The 20,089-nt window shown below is 41.4% G+C and overlaps 2 protein-coding genes across 2 annotated transcripts; both read left to right on the top strand.

Annotated features, from left to right (window-relative positions):
• Positions 1–2,345: 2,345 nt before the first annotated feature.
• Positions 2,346–19,493, top strand: LOC133452162 (zinc finger protein 835-like). Its single transcript, XM_061731383.1, has 4 exons — positions 2,346–2,613; positions 3,110–3,348; positions 16,422–16,629; positions 19,053–19,493. Exons 1-4 carry the CDS (start codon positions 2,442–2,444, stop codon positions 19,301–19,303), a joined length of 870 nt encoding a protein of 289 aa, XP_061587367.1. The 5' UTR covers positions 2,346–2,441; the 3' UTR covers positions 19,304–19,493.
• LOC133452368 (piggyBac transposable element-derived protein 4-like) lies at positions 9,636–11,362 on the top strand. The gene is made up of 2 exons (XM_061731634.1): positions 9,636–9,688; positions 9,787–11,362. The coding sequence occupies exons 1-2, from the start codon at positions 9,646–9,648 to the stop codon at positions 11,301–11,303; spliced, it is 1,560 nt and encodes a 519-aa protein (XP_061587618.1). The 5' UTR covers positions 9,636–9,645; the 3' UTR covers positions 11,304–11,362.
• Positions 19,494–20,089: the final 596 nt, after the last annotated feature.

Raw genomic sequence — 20,089 nt, 5'->3', positions numbered from 1 at the left:
ACTATTGTATGAAAAGTGCTATAAACAAAGTTTGATTTGAAGTGTACAAGAAGGGGATGAGCAGACTGCATCCTGATGAAGCTCCAATCCTTCAGTGCAGCTGTTATGCAGCTGTTATACAGCTGTTATGCAGCTGTTATACAGCTGTTATGCAGCTGTTATACAGCTGTTATGCAGCTGTTATACAGCTGTTATGCAGCTGTTATACACAGTACTCGAGTTGTAAAAAAAAAAATCAGGGGGGATGGTGGATTTTATCATACGGGGACAGATCATTTGTGCTGATTACAAATAATATAATATATTACAAATAATAGCAGTGACCAAAACACCTGCAGAAATACTGCAGGAATGACATAGCAGCAGTTAAATGCAGCCTTCTGTAAGCTTTAAATATCCACTGGGCTTACATCAAATACATCAAAACACAACAATAAAAAACAGTTTTCTGAACTTATCAATATGACTCTGTCCTTCACAGGATAAGTAACATGGATCACTGCAAAAACTCAAAATCTTAACAAGAATATTTGTCTTATTTCTAGTTAAAGTGTCTCATTTTAGTAAAAAAAATCTCATTACACTTAAAACAAGACTCATCACTGGAAAAAACAACTATTTTCACCTGTTTCAAGTAGATTTTCACTTGAAATAAGTAGAAAAATCTGCCAGTGGAACAAGATTTTTTTGCTTGTAATAAGAAGATAAATCTTGTCCCACTGGCAGATTTTCCTACTTATTTCAAGTGAAAATGTACCTGAAACAGGTGAAAATTGGCAAATAAGTTATTTTTCTGGTGTTATTTTTCTGGTGATGACTCTAAATGTTGAAATAGCAGTAAAACCACATTCATTGATGAAATGACATAAGGGATGGAAAGGGGGGATGGCAGTTTTACAGGGGGGATGATTTGGACCATTTTTATTTCAGGGGGGATGCCGTGCCCCCTCATCCCCCCTCAACTCCAGTACTGGTTATACAGCTGTTATGCAGTGGTGCCCCCAAGCGGTGATCAGGGGCCCCTGAATGTTGATGTGTTGGTTTCACGCTGTCTTTCCTGATGAAACGTGGACACCCAGGTGAACACTTCATTTTCTCGGGGCGCCACTGCTGCTGTATCTAATCTCTCACCGCTAAAACTAGGTTACACTCATTACTTGTACTTCAAAAGAGAGCAATAGGATACATTCATAAGGCTGGACATCGAGATCACACTAACTCACTCTTCTTACAGTCTAAAGTATTAAAACTCATGCATCTAGTGGCATTTCAATCTGCATAAGTAATGTTTAAAGCAAAAAATCATTCGCTACCGGATAACATTCAGAAATTATTCCTTGGGAAGGAAGGTGGTTATAATTTAAGGGATAACCTAAACTTCAAATCTTTATTCGTGCATACAACAAAAATAAATTTTGTGTATCAGTTTGTGGAATTAAACCGTGGAATGGTTTGAATTTGGAGTTAAAAGAATGTACAAACATAAAACAATTTAAGAAGAAATATAAAGAAATGGTTTATTTGAGGTATAAAAGTAATTTAAACTGAGTTTAAAGATCACCAGCTGTGTGTTCTGCTATTTTCTCATGTTGTCTTTATGTTTATGGTACTCTTGTTCCATTTGTCCTCGGAATTTTCAACTGGAACGCCCCTCGAAGTGGGATGTCCTATTCGGAAAGATAAGGAGAGTCTTCACCACCTCCGAGTTAACATTCCACGATGGCTGGCCCGGCTGTAAACAGTAAGTAGAAGAGAGCTCTGTAATAATTCGTAGCACTTCTGTCTAGTTTTGGTCACACTAAATCAGTCGTATACAAGTATTGTTCGGCATATATATGCTGCTATAGTGTACTTTACATTTTTCATGTGGTATATTCGAACTACAAACTTGTTTTCCGACTTTGTAACTGGAACGCTGATAACCCGGCTGTGACGCCATTCCCAGTTCCGAGTTCCGTCTTCCGAGGTAAATGGAACGCAGTTATATTATATTTATGATAGAGCTTACATCTTGTATTAAACAGGTTATTTTTGTAAAAATGACATATATTTATACAAATTAGTGTATAGTATAAAAAATAAATACAGACATATAATTTATCTTTAGTTGTGGAAAATACGTTTATACTTCCTCCCACTCCTTTTCGAACATGTAACTTGAAATACGTTTTTTTATGTTGGTTTTTTTCTTTATGTGGTGGAATGCTCTTTTTTCTTGTTTTTTTTTTACATGTTCGAAATAAACTAAACTAAACTAACCTAACCTAAACTAACCCGCTCTACCTAAGTCCCGCCAGGGGGCGCTGCTGCTCCGCGGAGCCGGAGTTCCGTCACCGTAGAAGAAGAAGAGGCGGAAGCTCCAGGCTCCGTGCTATTGTTGCTGATTATCTCGTTTATTTTTTTGTGTTTCAGTTGATCATCTTCAACATCTGCCGTCAAAAATGTCCTCGGTTCAGTTTCTGCGGGGGTTTATCAGCGAGAAACTCACAGCTGCTGCCGTAGAAATATTCACAGAGTTTGAAAAGACCATCATTCAGTACGAAGAGGAGCTGGAGCGCATGCGCAGACTGCTGGACGTGGCCGGGACACCTGAGACAAACCTGCACGAGAAAGGTGTGTAACCCTGTTTAAGATTAAGATTCCCAGAATATTCTAATTTTTTGAGATAGGATATTTGAGTTTTCTTAAGCTGTAAACCATGATCAGCAATATTAAAATAATAAAAGGCTTGCAATATTTCAGTTGATTTGTAATGAATCCAGAATGTATGACATTTTTGCATTACAGAAAATAAAGGACTTTATCACAATATTCAAATTTTCTGAGACAGTCCTGTATATATAAAGATAGTCAAAAGAAAACAAAACCAACGTCCAGCATTTAGTTGTACTACTATGTATATATGTAATAATAGAAGTAATTACAACTCATATCTATGTACATACCTACATATAACATATCTATATCCATGATATACATCTATATATCTACATATATTAATAAATGTACATATCTACATGTTTATTCAGATCTGTATTTTGAATAAAATGTTTATTTGTATGTTTTTGTATAATTGTGATAACTGTTCTGGTCCTTGTCTTGGCTCCAGACCTCCTGCAGAAACATGTCTTCAGCGAACAGGGGGCTGACCGGGCCGGGGAGACCAGTCCGGTCCAGGAGGAACCAGAACCCCAGCAGATTAAGGTGGAGCAGGACAGAACCGAGCCTCCAGGGATGGAGGAGAGTCCGGAGGAGCCGGGCGCGGACCCAGAGACGGACAGAACCGTCAAAGCAGAGCCGGACCTCTTCCAGATCCTCCCTCCCAGCCCCGCGGAGGACTGGCTGCAGGTGAGAGCCAGAGAGATTGTACCATCATATAAATATCTTGGTGTGCACGGGGACTGTAAACTGGACTGAAAGACGGACTGTAATGCTATTTTTAAGAAGGCCCAGTCCAGATTATTTTTCTTACGGAAACTCAGATCATTTGACATCAGCAGATCCCTTTTAAAGGAGCTTGAGGCAGGATTTATGAAAAAAAAAAAAACTACGTTTTAAGTTTTCTAGTAATAATGTCAGATGAAGCGTTCCAAACCAAAAAGACTGAGCCCTCTAGCGCAGGGGTTCCCAACCTTTTTTGTGCCAAGGACCAGCACAAGTATAAACAAAAAGCTCAGGGACCGGTTGACAATTTATGTCAATTTTAATAAACATTTTAGAAAAAAACAATGCATTATAAAATGCAGACTATCATTGTTTTACTAACTTTACAATGGTTTCAGGTGCATATATTTATCCACCAACAGGTGGCTAAACACTCATTTTACGAAAATAACAGCCTATTTCAATTGCCAGACCGCCGGGACATTTTGCCCCCTTTTTATTGCTAAAGACATTATTATTTCAATAAGCAACTCACCCAGTGATTACAGCCTATCATTTCTAAAAGTAAATGTAGAGATCACACTTAACAAATTTTGTAAAATCTAAAACCAAACCCAAAAAAGAATATACTTGTCCAGACCAACAAGAACAGAACAGTTTGAATGTGATCATAAACTGATTATTGATTGACGGTATATTGATACAGTTCATCTTTAGCTGTACACAAGACTTGTCAGATGTTATTCCTGCGGTTCCATTAACAATATGCAATTATGCATCCAAAACAAACGCAATGTTCAAAACCAGGATACAAAACAAAACAAAAACTTTATACTAATGAATAACTTGTCAGCCGCCAAGCCATGACAGGGCTGCCACTCAAAGAAACACATTTCGATTTATACAAGTTTTGGATGAAATTATGAGACAAAAAAATGCAAAAATTGTTTTCTTAAATTTAGTATGAGGTTGCTTTAATTATGTGGCAAATTATCATAAACATGAGAAAGATGGGTACTTCAATGAAAAATAGATATTTTATTCAACTTTGCTGCTGTTCATACAAAAATTAAATAAAAAACCAAGGACAGGCACAATGATCAGTCAGTATAGACATAAATCCATAAATAAATAAACCTCTGTCCATTATTTTTCATTTTTTAAGGACAGGCAATTGTGTTATATAAAAAATAAATGATAAAATAAAATAAAACGTCTGGTATTTTTTCTCCATCAAGTGGGTAAATGGGTTCTGGATGGCAGGACGTATCTTGGTGGAACTGGTGTATCATTTGTTGAAACTCGTCACCATCAACCGTGGAGAGCCTCATATCACAGATCAGCTGCAGTATTGATCAGTGAGCGCAGTCGTCTGGTGCAGGAACACGTCTGCTTCTTTTGCAGAAAGGGCTCCATGGTGGCTCTTCATCGGTCTGCATGCATTTAATTTAAAATACTTTTGTCAGGCACAGTCAGGCATAACGTCAAAGCTCTCTTTTAAAGCCAAAATACGCTTAATACCTTACCAAGACGAGTCCGTTTCGTTCAACTGTCCGAGGTGCTTTTTCTCCTCAAATGCTCGTGCATTACCAACGTGCTCCCGTGATAAGCAAGGTCTCCTTTGCAAACCTTGCAAGTTTTCTTTTTATTCGCCGTATCCAGGCTAAAATGCTCCAGAACTTTTGAAGTTTTGTTACCCGCAGCTGCACTGAGACGCAAAAAAAGAAAAGAAAAGAAAAGCTGTGCTGAGACGCTGTGGTGCTGCGTGGCTCTCGGCAGAGATTGCATGAGTTAAAGTGAAGTGAGATGCCTCACTCCATTGGAGTCTGGTGACAATTGCAGACAATTTTGATTATCGCTTTCTGTCGACAACGTCGAAGAATCGTTGCAGCCCTAATTATGATCGGAACACAAGCCATTTCACGGCCCAGTAGTAACGGCTCTACGGCCCAGTACCGGTCCGGGGACCGGGGGTTGGGAATCACGGCTCTAGCGTATCTCTCCATTGCCTTGAACAGGCTGTGTGCTGCAAAATGTGCTGCAATTATGACCGGATTTTCCCACGCTGGGCGGTGGATGTGACGTCACATGACGCTGCATGCGCGTTCTCCCCGTTCTCCCGTGCCGGCTTCACTGTTGGCTGCAGTACCCCCGACGGCCGTCGTGGCGAAGGGTGGCGCTAATGAGTCTCATTTCTTAAAAGGAGCCTCATGCTCCTTTAAATGTTTTTTATAACTCATTCACTGCCATTGACGCCAATTGGCGTCAATGGCAATGAACGGTTGTAAATAGATTTGGCGTCAATTATGCTTTTTAATGTGAGAGGCTTGCAAAAAGCCTGGCGCAACTTGTCAGTAAATATCAGGCCAGTAGTTGGCAGCAAAGTGCCTATTTGGATGAGTGATCGCGGGGGAGGGGCTAGAAGAAGAAGAAGAAGGAAGACGGTGCAGAACAGAAATGGCGAGACAACAGAGAGACGACAGAGAAATACAGGCAGCCAGTGGTGGAGCCAGAATGTAGCTAATGGGTGGGCCTGCAAAAATTTGGATGGGCCTGATTTTTTTAAAGTTGAGATGTGCGTACAAATTACATTGTGTAAAAAATCTGTAAATTATAGTACTAGTCGTACTTAAGTCAGATTGCTGTCAGATACATATCTACAGGTATGAAAGGATATACAGCAGTCCTACTGTAGGATAAGGAAAAAAGAGGGAGAGAACGAAAGAGATTGAGTTTATGTCTTTGCTGAACCTTTATTGTTTTGCTGATATTAAACAATGAGAGACATGTTTTTCTCTGTTCACTTAATAGCATAAATAAATCTTCACACCTCGCTCTGGACACAAATTCAGCACATTAGACAGCGCAGCGCACCTGACTGTCGCAACCAGTACTCGCTTATGAGGTTCGTTCATAAAGTTGGTGATTTGCAAGTGGGGTTGGGTAGTAGAGAACAGATATTGAAATGTCAGACAAATTGAACATGTTAAAGTTTTGTGCTTCCCCACATGTAAACGCAATCATAACATGCCACGGCGGGCCAGAAATATAAAAATAAACAACACTGTTTTACCTGCAGTTGCTAAACAAGACGGAGTCTTCTGGGCTTGGAGTTAAAAGCGTTGATTCTGTCATCATAATCCGAACAGTCAATCATTTCATCATTTCTCTTTCAAATGAAATAAGTGTCAGGTAATTTAGGCGGCCAGTCAGCATGGATGATCTCAGGCCGGGATCCTGTTTGTAGCGGAGAAAAGTCTCAACGCTGCAGGAGGTCAAAGGGAGCGTTATGATGGCTCTTAACGGACTGTTCATATTAGGAAATATGTCGGAAGGGCATCCGTCCAGCTGTTGAAAAAGTGGCTCAAAGACAGCTGTTTGGCCATTGTTCAACGATTTCAGCTACCTGCAACAGTAGTCTACCTAAATGACCCGCCCTCTGACCCGCTCGTGAACTGAAACATGACGCGTAACATCAGTCAACCATAGGGTTGCCACCCGTCCCGTAAAATACGGAATTGTCCTTTATTTGAGAAAAAAATGTTGCGTCCCGTATTGAACTAATACGGGACACGATTTGTACCGTATTTTCATTAACTTTTACACCATATTCTAGTTGAATTATTGAAATAAGTTAACTTTTACACCATATTCTAGTTGAATTATTGAAATAAATTAACTTACACCATATTCTAGTTGAATTATTGAAATAAATTAACTTACACCAAATTCTAGTTGAATTATTGAAATGAATGAACCTTTACACCATATTCTAGTTGAATTATTGAAATAAGTTAACTTTTACACCATATTCTAGTTGAATTATTGAAATAAGTTAACTTTTACACCATATTCTAGTTGAATTATTGAAATAAATTAACTTACACCATATTCTAGTTGAATTATTGAAATAAGTTAACTTTTACACCATATTCTTCACCTGTAACTATATTATACATCTTGGCTGATGTGGACATACATAGAATAGGAGGATATTTCAGTTGCTAGTATGGTTGTCTGTCTATACAGTTATGCAAGTTCAATGCTATTAAAGCACTTTAGACTTTAAATCAAAGCATTTTGTTTTTTCATATAAAATAAACACATTTTTATTCAGTTTAGAAGTTTTGGGGCTTTTTTTTTGGCTCCTGCGCTGCTGAAATCAGGGCGTCCCTTATTTCTATTTCTGAAAGGTGGCAACCCTAGTCAACCATGTGTGAGAGAAAGTTCGTTTTTATATTTTTTTATTTAAAATTTTAAATGTTAACAAGAAAAGCACGGTGGCTTAATGGTTAGCACTGTTGCCTCACAGCAAGAAGGTCCCTGGTTCGACTCCCAGGCCCAGGGTCTTTCTGTGTGGAGTTTGCATGTTCTCCCCGTGCTTGCGTGGGTTTTCTCCGGGTACTCCGGTTTCCTCCCACAGTCCAAAAACATGCATGCTAGGTTAATTGATCATTCTAAATTGCCCGTAGGTGTGAGTGTGAGTGTGTCTGGTTGTTTGTGGGGACTGCGGGTGGAAACTAGCATTTCTGCTAAAACCCGGTGTATTTACACTGCTTAATGTAGCAGTCTAACCGTCTAAATAAACTTTGAAAATAGTTACACAGTTACACTTTTAAGGCAGACACAATGGTAACTGATCATGAATTATTATGAAAAAATAAATAAAATATGTTTTTATTACTGGGTGGGCAAGCTGTCAATCTGGGTGGGCCTGTGCACATCCAGGCCCACCCATAGATCCACCCCTGCCGGCAGCTAACGCTTCACGATTTCGTTTGGGCACATCAAAGGATCGAGTGGGTGATCAAGATGAACCAAGCGATGAAGAATTCAGTGATCCTGATTCTTCGGAAGAGTGGTATCCCTCGGGATCAACGGATAGCAGCCGATCATCTTCCCCAGAGCCGCCAAGACCACGAGGTAAGAAGTGAACTTGTTAGCAACTTAGCGACGAGGTAGCAGCTTAGTAATGATGGCGTCTTCACTCAGCAATGCAACTAATGTTACTGTCTTTCACAGGTTGATTCACATATTTATTTCTATAATTCACAGATCTTAGGCCTACATCTCGCTCCACTACCAGAGGGCCCGGGCCCACTCCTGCTGGCAGTGCAAAGAAGAAAGGTAAAATAAATCTCCACATTACACTGTAGTAGGGCTGGGCGATATATCGAGATTTTAATATATATCGATATATTTTCAAACGCGATATGGTACGAGACAATATCGTTTATATCGATTTATTAAAAAAAAAAAAATGTGCGAATACGAATTGTGCGGATTAGAGTAGAACGTGAAGTCCCTAACTGATGAGTTTAAAGTTCTCCATATATCTTTCAGATTAATATCATCTAACATTTTAACTAGTGGAGCTCCTGTACCTGTTTGTCTATGTGTATTTGCTGTGGACCTGTCTAATTTGTTGTCTAAACAGCTATTAAAGTCGCCACCCAGTACTGTGAGGGGGCATTTGTATTCCTCCAATACTGTTGCTACACTAGTCCAAAATGAGGGAGGCGGTGGATTAGGGGCATATATGTTCATCATAGTAATATGTGTACTAGGGCTGGGCGATATATCGAGATTTTAATATATATATCCATATATTTTCAAACGCGATATGGTACGAGACAATATCGTTTATATCGATATAAAAAAAATTATGATTTTGATATAGCTTATTTAGTGACAAATTGATTTGAGATTTGCACAAATGTTTTGTTATTTGCACAACTGTCAACCTCAGTGGAAAAGTCTGCCTGTTACTGTCTACATTGTATGAATTGCACAGTGTATTTTAATTTAATTGTTATGCAGGAAAGGGATATTTGTTTTATTTTATTCAAGAAGCATTTTTATTCTATATATGCAGGCAGTTTATTTTTATTTAATTTGTTTTATACATTTTGATATTGTGCAGACCTCTGTTAATAAAGGAACCTGTGTGACATTTGGCACGAGGCTTTGTATTAAAACTCACTGTTTTTTTAAGGGTTGGCCTCAGAAAAAAATGAAGCTAACAGAGATGCTAACGGAGAAGCTAACAGAGATGCTATGCTATAATGCTTTTGGGGAAACCCCAATTATGGCACAGAAAAAATATCGATATATATCAAGTATCGCCATTCAGCTAGAAAATATCGAGATATGACTTTTTGTCCATATCGCCCAGCCCTACACTGTAGTGATAAAAAAATGTATTTTTACAGTTATAAATATACGGATATATTTCTGTAATTCACAGATGATGCATCGGGCATGGATCCCAGGCACCCTGTTGGCAGTGGTAAAAAAAGAAAGGGTAAAAAAAAATCTTCACGGTACATTGTATTTTTATGATAATGGCATCTGGTATGTATAACATATAGGTAATGGAATATATGTATGTATAATTTATAGGTCGTGCATCGAGCAGAGATTGTGGGCAGGATCCTGATTGGCAGGAAAGTGACTGGAAGCCACACAAGATCCCCTTCAGTGCCAGACCTGGTCCGCAGAGCGCTGCTGCAGAGATGACTTCTGAATCGCCAGCAGACTTCTTTGAGCTCTTCCTAACTGATGAGCTGTTAGGCCACATTGTAGAGCAGACAAACTTGTATGCACAGCGATATTTTGAGGCCCACCCCTACACACCACACAGTAGGCAAAACGCATGGAAACAGGTGTCAGTTCAAGAAATGAAATCATTCTTTGGGCTAACATTCCTCACTGGCTTTGTAAAAAAGCCAAACTTGGAGCTTTATTGGAGTGTGGATGAGGTGGATGCCACCCCATATTTCTCCAGGACTATGTCACGAAACAGGTTCCAGCTCATATGGAGGTTCCTACATTTCAATGATAACAGAGCCAAGGATGCCACTGACCGGATGTACAAAGTCCGGCCAGTGTTGGATTCCATTGTGGATAAATTCAAAGAGCTGTACCAACCTAGGCAGAATATATGCATTGGTGAAGGGATGATGCTGTGGCGGGGGCGTCTCTCCTTCAGGGTGTACAACCCTCAAAAGCCCGTGAAATACGGCATTAAATCGTATATATTATGTGACTCTGCCACAGGGTACTGTTTCAACATGAAGCCTTATGTTGGGGTAGGAAGCACCCTGCCAGATACAGTGTTTGGGCTCTTAGATCGTCTCCAAGGTCACGGTTACACACTACACATGGATAATTTCTACAACTCTGTGGCTCTTTGTGAGCGTTTGGTAGCAGCAAATGTCAATGTGTGTGGAACTCTCCGCAAAAACAGGGGGGAACCAAAGGTCATCACTGAGGTGACAAAGTCTGACCACCAAGATAGGATGGAGCGGGTGGACGTGTGGCAGAAAGGACAAAAAAACAAGGTGTCCCAGCTGAAGTCAGAATGCATCGTTGCAGACAACGCTTGCATGAATGGGGTTGACAAGTTAGATCAGAACATTGCTCATTACCCCTTTATCCGAAGGTCGCTAAACTGGTCCAAAAAGTTTGTAGCCTATCTGTTTCAGATTGCTATGTTCAACGCCCATGTCCTATACAGAGCCAAGAACCCAGGGGAGTGCAAATCCCATTTGGAATTCATTAGGCAAGTAGTAAGGTCCTGGACTTCACAACGACAAGAGGATGAGGAGGGAGAGAAGATGGAGGAGGATCCTGCAGGTGTGGGGGCTGAGGGGGGCGGGGACTCCCAGCAAGGCAGAGGCAAACAGAGGGCCCCTTACAACACAGACCCAGAGAGTCGTCTAGATGGGCGGATGAGAAATCATCAGCTTGTATACATGCAGGGTACTGACAAAACGAAAAAGCCAAAGAGGAGGTGTCGAGTTTGTATACGCAGGGGTCTGCGTAGAGAGACCAAAATGTGGTGCCGATCCTGTTGTGTCCCCCTGCATGCAGGAGAATGTTTCAATGCCTACCACACAAAAAAGAATTATTCGTAGGGATACACACACACACACACACACACACACACACACACACACACACACACACACACACACACACACACACACACACACACAGAATCAGAATCGCTTTTATTGTCATTGTAAGAAAAGATACCTGTGTAAATAGCAAATGGCCTGTATAAATTGTTTTTAATAAATTGTTTTGTCATCAAAAGTCAATTTTTTCCTTTGCATTTTTTGTTTCATAGAAGTAAACAACTGTTCAGATTATGTAGGGGTCACTACAACATAAAATATTGACATCAAAGTCACCGTTCTGCTCAAATTGCCTCTCTGCACAAAAAGCTCATTATCTCCGCTTTTTGGTTCAAACCTTGTGTTTTTCGCTGAAACCACCCCTATGTTCTACTGCTGATATTTAAAGAACAGAAAATGATAAACAAACTTTTTTTCCCCTGATGTTCACGAGTCTAAAGTTTCTTGACATAGTTTCAATGTTTATGTACTCCTAAAAGTCAATATTCTGTGGGTCTTTGAACATCAGCCAAAATGCCCAAGAACTCTGGCAGTATGGAGCTCTGCTCTGAAAATGGCTGGCAGTCAATGAGTTAATGTAGACGCAAAGATTTTGGCTAAGGTCTTGACTTTACGGCTGGAACCTCTAATATCAGTATTAGTAAAACCTGACCAAACAGGCTTTATTAAAGGTAGGAGTTCCTCTAACAACATTAGGAGGCTTCTGAACATAATCCAGCTGGCCAGTGATAATGATATGCATGGACTAGTGGTATCTCTAGACTCACTAAAAGCATTTGATAGGGTTTGGATGGCCTTTCCTTTTTTATGCTATGGGGAAATTTGAAGTAGGCACAGGCTTTATTGACTGGGTGAAGTTGTTGTACTGCTCCCCTAAAGCGGCGGTGATTACCAACTCTTAATGCTCAGATCCATTCCCACTTGAGCGAGGTACCCGTCAAGGGTGCCCACTGAGCCCCCTCCTGTTTGCTCTGGCCATCGAGCCTCTAGCAGAGCTCATTAGATCTACCACAACCATTAGAGGCTTTAATGTTAAAGGCACAGTACATAAAATGTATTTGTATGCGGACGACGTCTTGCTATACTTAGTCGATTTACACACAACCATACCATGTCTGCTTGAATGTCTACAACAATTTGGACACATTTCAGGCTTTATGGTTAATTTATTGAAAACAGAGGCTATGCCTATTGGTGCTTTGACGGGTTGTGCCCCACCTGGTGGATTTCCTTTTCAATGGTCACCTAAGGAGATAACATACCTTGGAATCGGAATCAGTCCTCCTCTGAAAAAACTGGTCAAGCTTAACCTTAAGCCAATCATAACACGCATTAGAGAGGACTTGCACAGATGGGGAACCCTACCTGTCTCCTGGCTGGGTAGGATAAGCGTGCTCAAAATGAACATATTACCTAGGTTATTGTAGGGGAGAGCGGGGTGAATTGAGCCAGTTTTTACTTAAGGCATCTTTAAAGTGAAGGCATGACAGTAATGTCTCCAACTAAAATATGTACATATATTTCAGGATGTGGTGCATCGATGGGAATAATCACCTTTGATCTAAAATTAACTGTTTTCAAAATATGACTTTTCAAAAAAAAAAGTGGTCTCTTGGCTCAACTTGCCCCCGGTGAGGGGTAAGTTGAGCCACAGGGGGGTAAATTGTGCCACTGATTATGTTGAAGTAAAACTTAACATTTTCACCTCATTTAATGCCATATCAAAGCAAGACAAATTCAACACCAAATGACTCCTTAAATGTTTTATTGTTAACAATGAAGAAAAAAATGAACTTCAAGGCTACTACTCAACATCCCACTTGTCAATGCTGCACGGGAATACGAACGTCTTCTCCCTTCTGGCTGTTCCCCCAAGTTTTTGCGGTTTTGGGAGTTTCATGAGCACATCACCTCTAGGGACGAGTCCTTCATCATTCTCTTTGAATGTGAAGCTGGGCTTTTCATTCACAGAACCATCACAACTTCGCCTCAGAAACTTTGCACACATCATTTCGGTGATAAAATGTAAGAATGCAATGTACATATTACAGTAACATAATACTTTAATAATAATAATAAGTGGGTGAAGTTGAGCCACTGACTGGCTCAACATGCCCCAGGCCTTTTGGCTAAAATTACCCCACCCCTGCCATTTTAACAAACTTGTATCATCCAGCAGTTTAGAGCTAACATCATGCTAAAAGTATAGCCTCATATTATAACTTCCTAATCCACATTTGTGAGATTCGTTGTCTTTAATTGTTCAGACGCAAGAATCACGACTCCTTGAACATGAAAAATTCACTTTGAACGGCAAAAAAACGTTTTTTGAACTTAAATATGCTTACCACTTACTCAACCTCTCTCCATCACAGGGTGAGTACAATGGATGACTCTTCAAACACATGTGGTCACGTGACGAAATTTGTCTATGGTTGTTCATAAACAAGGAGTGGCTCAACTTCCCCACAGGCTCAAATCACCCCATTCTCCCCTACCCTCTACAGGTGTTGCCAAACTCAATTCCCAACAGTTTTTTTATAGACTTGAATAAAATGTTTACACAATTCATTTGGCAAGGTAAAAAGGTAAGAATAAAAATAGGCAAACTGCAAAGAAGCAAAGAACAAGGTGGACTGGGGTTCCCAAATATGCGGTCATACCATTGGGCAGCACAACTTCGGTACATATATGAATGGGTGAATCCAGACATTACAAATACATGGGTCGATATAGAGTCTAGAAACTGTGGCCTAGTGGCACTTAAGGACTGTCCTTTTGTGAATTACAAAAAGGTAAAATTAGAGGTACAAAATAACTTTATTGTTTTGAATACATGGATCAAGATTAAGGTTTGCTTCAAACTTAAAAACCATTTTTCACTCCTGGCTCCCATATGGAGGAATCCAGATTTTCCTCCCTCATGTCAGGATCCAGTGTTTAAACTCTGGCAGGAGAATGGCCTAGACCAGCTTGCTAAACTTTATGAAGGAGGAACATTGGAGTCTTTTGAGGGCTTAAAAAGTAAATATTCTCTGCACCGCTACCTGCAAATAAGACATTATATACCAAAAAACCTACATGCCCCAAATGAGTCTTTTTTGGAAAATATTCTTAAACAATCCATTCCGCAAAGATTTATCTCTCATGTTTATGAAACCTTTGGCCTAAATTGTAATTACTCTACTGATCACATCCGTAGGCAATGGCAGAGTGATATGGATTGTGAGATAGATGAGGATGACTGGGCAGCGGTTATAGGAAATACACTCACTATTCTGAGCTGTAATGCTGATAGAGAGAGACAATTTAAAATATTACATAGACTCCATTTTACACCACTACTGAGGAGCAGACTTGGTCTGGCCTCTCCTAACTGCCTTAAATGTGACACTGAAGTGGGCACATATGTACATATGTTTTGGAAATGTGTAAAGGTACAAAAGTTCTGGGGAGAAGCGACGGATGAAGTGGTTACTTTGGTTGGATATGATTTGGAACTGTCACCTCTGCAGTATATTTTGGCAGCTAAAGCAGACAGTGCAAGAAATGCCCCCAATGCTAAATTGATTGGAATACTCTTGTACATAGCAAGGAAGACTATTCTCACTTTCTGGATTTCCAAGGATGCTCCGACACTGGACGACTGGTATAAGGAAGTACTGAGAGTACTCCCTCTGGAAAAACTGACTTATACCCTCCACGACAATATCGAGGGATTTATCAAGATATGGCAGCCCGTTCTGGACCAAGTGGACCCCCTTGGAGTGAACCTTGGTTTACCTAGCTAACATGGTGTGAAATAACTACAGCATGCCCTAGCAATTCGGACATCATTATGCCAGTCTGATGGTGTGTGTTTTGTTTTGTCTAGTTTTTATTATTTCCGTATTTGTCTTACTCTGCCCCACTACTACTTTTTGTTTTGTTTTGTGTTGTGTTTTTTTTGTTTTTTTTTTTTGTTTTTTGTCTTCCTTGTCTTCCTTACTGGGGTATTATGTTTGTTAAGTGTGTCCTGCTGAGTTTTGTTCTCCCATTAAAGGAGCATGAGGCAGGATTTATGAAAAAAATTTGTATACATTTTAAGTTTTCTAGTAATAATGTCAGATGAAGCGTTCCAAACCAAAAAGAATGAGCCCTCTAGTGTATCTCTCCGTTGCCTTGAACAGGCTGTGTGCTGCAAAATGTGCTGCAATTCGGGCCCAAATTTCCCGCGCTGGGCTGTGGATGTGACGTCACATGACGCTGCATGTGTGTTCTCCCCGTTCTCCCGTGCCGGCTTCACTGTTGGCTGCAGTACCCCCAACGGCCGTCGTGGTGAAGGGTGGCGCTAGAGAGTCTCATTTCTTAAAAGGAGCCTCATGCTCATATGTTCAATTTTGGAGAAGTGCTGAACAGAAATACTTGTAATGCTGTCAGAACCTCAATAAAGAGAAGTTTAAAAAAAAAAAAAAAAAAGGCCCGTTCTGTCATTGGTATGAGCCCTTCTTCTCTGGAGGTCAGAACAGAGCATAGGACTAGGAGGAAGCTCAGAGCTATTAGTACCAGTTATAGTACCAGTTATACTAGGAGGAAGCTCAGAGTTATCCTGTCCCAAGATGATCATCCCCTGTACAGCTTTTTTTCGAGAAGTAGCAGAAGTAGAAGGTTCTTTTGCCCAGATGCTCCACAGAGAGACTTAGGAAGTCATTTGTTCCTGCAGCAACTAGACTTTTTTTACTTGGACTGCTGATGTCATGTCTTGCTGCTATATAAACCTTTGTACTGCAAATTGCACTTTAAACTGCAGCCACTCTCTTAGACTGTCCTAACTTGCTGCCATATTCTCTTGTACAGTGCACTTTTAATTGCAGCTATATTCTTAGCTGTTTAATTTGCTGCTATACTTGTCTTGCACATTGCACTTTTAAATGGATTTGTATTCTTTTTCTATTATCTCCCTTTTTTGGGGGGTCATTTTCTGGTTATTTTTTTGTTGTATAAATCCATTGCTGTCCCTAGGTGGAGACATTGTTAATGTGTATTGTTGATTGTTTTGTGTTGTATTGTTGTGGCCATGGTGGCAATGAAGTTTCCCCTTTGGGGATTATTAAAGTTGAATCCTATCCTATCCAGGTGGACCCGGCCCTGGAGGCGCCGCCGCTGAGGCGTCACCGCGGCAACGCGGCGAGGCCCCCGGAGGCCCCCGGTAACGGCTACACGGCGAGGCCCCCGGAGGCCCCCGGCAGTGGCGGCGACGGCGGGGCGGAGCACGTGTGCGGCGTCTGCGGGAGGCTCTTCCGGAAGGGCGAGAACCTGCAGCTGCACATGCGGAGCCACACAGGTAGGGACGGGAATCGAGAACCGGGTCTTGTTGAGAACCGGTTCCCAGTGTTTCAATTCCTTGGAATCGTTTGCCTTTTTCGCAAACGATTCCCTTCAGCCGGGCATACACTGTGCGATTATCGTCTCGTTTTGAGCCGATTTTCCAGTCGTGCAACTTTTTTTTGACTGGCCCGATTTCGACCCAATCGTTGCTCGTGCCTCGTGCAGTATACGTGGGGTAACGACGAGAGATTAACACCTCACGACGAGCTCCCGATCACAAATCGTGAGGTCGCAAGAAAATCAAGCGTGTTTGAAATCCTGGTCGCTCCTCGTGAAGGAATCGCACAGTTGAAGCAGCTACGACCCGACTGTACTCATCCTTTCACAGAGAGCATGCACAATCTCTGATGTCACGTCAAAAAACTATTATTTGTAGTTTAAGTGTTGCAAATTTACATTACAAATCATGTTTTAATAGCAGAAAAAAGACTGCATTTCCACGTACGGTGGGGGTCGCCGCGTACCCTACGCCGTAGGCTCTGCGTTGGTGTAACGCAGAACCATAAATCAGCCTTTAGTGTGTGCGCTGTCTGCTGTTCGGAACAACTCTTTTTTTCTCTTCTCATTTTGCTGGGACGCCGGGTCCCTCCGCCGAGACAGAACTTTTGCTGTATGCGTTCTTTGTTGTGTATAAAAATTATGCGCAGTACCCATCCAATCAGAAACGGTACAGATATTTTGGGATTTTTTTAATATATATATATAAAAAAATAAAATTATAAAAAAATAAAGGATCCCCATAACCTTTGGGTGGGCAGGACGCACGTTTGGGTGGACACAGCTCACCCCTGCCCCAAAACCGGCCTTGAGTTCCAGTAACAGATGTCCGACGGGAGGATTATGATCGTACAGTGTGAGCAGACGGGTCACATCCGAGCATCGGGTCGTACAGTGTGAGACCATAAATCGTGGGCTCTGAACTTTTGAACTCCGCGATCTAGTCGTGCAGTTTGAGATGGGGCAGTCTCATACGATTTAAAATATCGCACAGTGTATGCCCAGCTTTATCGATTCCAGTGGGCGCGAATGACGTCACCAAGCACGTTGCGCAACATGCGCATTCGCGCCCAGCAGGAAAACACGGGGACAAAGCGGCATAAACGCTCGAAAGTTTGGTTATATTTTAGCAAAAAGGATGACAACAGGGCGACAATACTTGAAATGTGGACATTTCAACAAAGGGGGGGAACTGTTAGGACTCGGCCGGCTGATGCGCTGGGAGCGCGGAGTCAGCCGGCGTGTGGTAAGGCTGATTTATGGTTCTGCGTTACACCAACGCAGAGCCTACGGCGTAGGGTACGCGGCGACACGCACCATACGGCGCGCGTCCCTACGTACCCTATGCCGTAGGCTCTGCGTCGATTTAACGCGGAACCATAAATCATGCTTTAGAAGAGCTGCGCGCTCGGCCACGTGGACGTGCCGGGCGCTCTGGCGGACAGCGGAGCGCGCTCCTGACAGCTGCAGCTCGTCAGCTCATCTATGGAGAAGTTAAAGAGCAGTCACCGCTAGATTCTCCTTTCATCAAGGCAGGGAAGAGAATCCAATGTTACTGGACATTCTTGTGTAATTGCCACAAAATAATTTGTTGTATTTATTTAATTTTTACAGAAGAATATTTATTTTATTATTATTATTTTATATTAAACACATATTTTATATTACAAATAATTTTGTGGGGACCTCCTGGCACCATGGAGGAGCCCGAGTCTGGGGGCGTCTTAAAGCTTGAGTTATGGTTCTGCGTCAAAACGACGCCGTGCCTACGGCGTGTGGTATGCGTCGACGCAGACCACACGCCGTCACTGACCTGCACCTCCCGAAAATTGTAACTACGCGTCAAGGCGACGCAGACCACACGCAGACGGAGAGGGCTGTGATTGGTTCGCTTGGAGGCAACGCATTTCCGGTTTCCGGTTTGAAGCAGTCGTGAACTTTCAGCGCTCTTTTCTTGGTGTATGTGTGATTTTTTTTGTTTTGTTTTTTTTGCACAATAGTTGTCCTTATCTCTTTGATTCACTGTGATTGAAAAAAGTCGGATAAACCATTCAGAAAAAGATCGCGAATTAGCGGTCAGGGGGGGTACTGCACCGCGGAGAAATGGAGTGACGGAGAAGTCCGAAGGATTCACGACGCCGTCACAGTGACGGCGTCACGGCGACGGCGTGTGCTCTGCGTTGGTTTAACGCAGAACCATAATTCAGGCTCGAGACCTCACTTATATTTTTTTGTTCAAAGATATAAAACAAAGTTGATACTAAATTTGTTGGTTCTCCTTTTTTCCAAATGAGAATCGATAAAGTATCGAATCGTTAAGCTGAATCGAAAAAATAGAATCGGAATCGAAAAAATCTTCTCAATTCCCATCTCTACACACAGGTGAGTTCCCCTTCACCTGCCAGGTGTGTGGGCGGGGCTTCCTGCAGCGCTGCGGCCTCACCAGCCACATGCGGATCCACGCCGGCGAGGAGCCCTGCGCCTGCAGCACCTGCGGCAAGGCCTTCAGCTCCCGGGTGGCCCTCTGGGGCCACATGAGGACCCACGCCGCTCCCAGGGTGCACCAGGGCGACGCCTGGGCGCACGTGCAGCCGGGACAGACGTTCTCCTTTAAGGGCTGGAGGAAAGTTTAAAAAGACCGGCTTGTTTCCAGTCGTCGCTGCTGAGGAGGAACTGAGGAGCTTTGCTACAACTTTATATTCTTTATTTATGTTAGAAAAGGCCGTTTACTGTATTTGAGCCGTTTGTGTGTAAACAGAATTAATGGTGGTATGTTTTTTATATAGTGTTTTAATAAAAAACTAAATAATGCAACACTTTTAATGGCTGTAATAGTATTCCCTGCTTGATTACGCAAAGATTTATATTTATAGTTATTACTTTAATCCGGAGACTGTATAAGAAGAATTGGACGACACACTTACGTCTTTAAAAAGGTCTTTAACTCCATTTTCCTAAAATACGGCCTTTAAATGACTTGTCTTTGTCTCACTCCAAGGGTCTTAATTTTGTTATCTTAATTTTAGAGGGAATGTATCTGGTCATCATTAAAAAGTTTTCTTACTCTTTGAAAAGGAAAAGTTTATTTTGAGGAGAAATAAATCTATTTACCATTTGTTAGAGCCTCAGTCAGGGTTGCCAGGTTGAGCAGGTTTAGGCCTAATTGGGCTTAAAAATATATATTTGGGTTGCTTTTCCTGGTTTCTCTAAAATATTTAGGAGAAATTATTAACTAAAAAGTTTCCATTATGGCAGAGAAAAGTAGAAAAACTTACACAATAAACTCAGATATTTTATTTGCTTTAATCTACCGGTAATAATAAAAAAATAAAAGCAGTGCTTTTTAAACGAGAGTGAAGCCCAAAATCCTTATGTTTATTTCATTTCATTGGTAACACTGCAGGTTATATTTTATCAAT

Source organism: Cololabis saira, chromosome 10, assembly GCF_033807715.1.
Source record: "Cololabis saira isolate AMF1-May2022 chromosome 10, fColSai1.1, whole genome shotgun sequence".
NCBI lineage: Eukaryota > Metazoa > Chordata > Actinopteri > Beloniformes > Belonidae > Cololabis > Cololabis saira.
This window is presented reverse-complemented; position numbering and strand designations above follow the sequence as displayed.

Bases quoted from the DNA above. Each gene is read 5' to 3' on its own strand.
- LOC133452162 (XM_061731383.1), top strand. From the start codon at position 2,442: ATGTCCTCGGTTCAGTTTCTGCGGGGGTTTATCAGCGAGAAACTCACA. The intron at 3,349-16,421 runs GTGAGAGCCAGA...TATCCTATCCAG, and splicing joins CCGCGGAGGACTGGCTGCAG to GTGGACCCGGCCCTGGAGGC. The intron at 16,630-19,052 runs GTAGGGACGGGA...CTCTACACACAG, and splicing joins GCACATGCGGAGCCACACAG to GTGAGTTCCCCTTCACCTGC.
- LOC133452368 (XM_061731634.1), top strand. From the start codon at position 9,646: ATGGATCCCAGGCACCCTGTTGGCAGTGGTAAAAAAAGAAAGG. The intron at 9,689-9,786 runs GTAAAAAAAAAT...TATAATTTATAG, and splicing joins CAGTGGTAAAAAAAGAAAGG to GTCGTGCATCGAGCAGAGAT.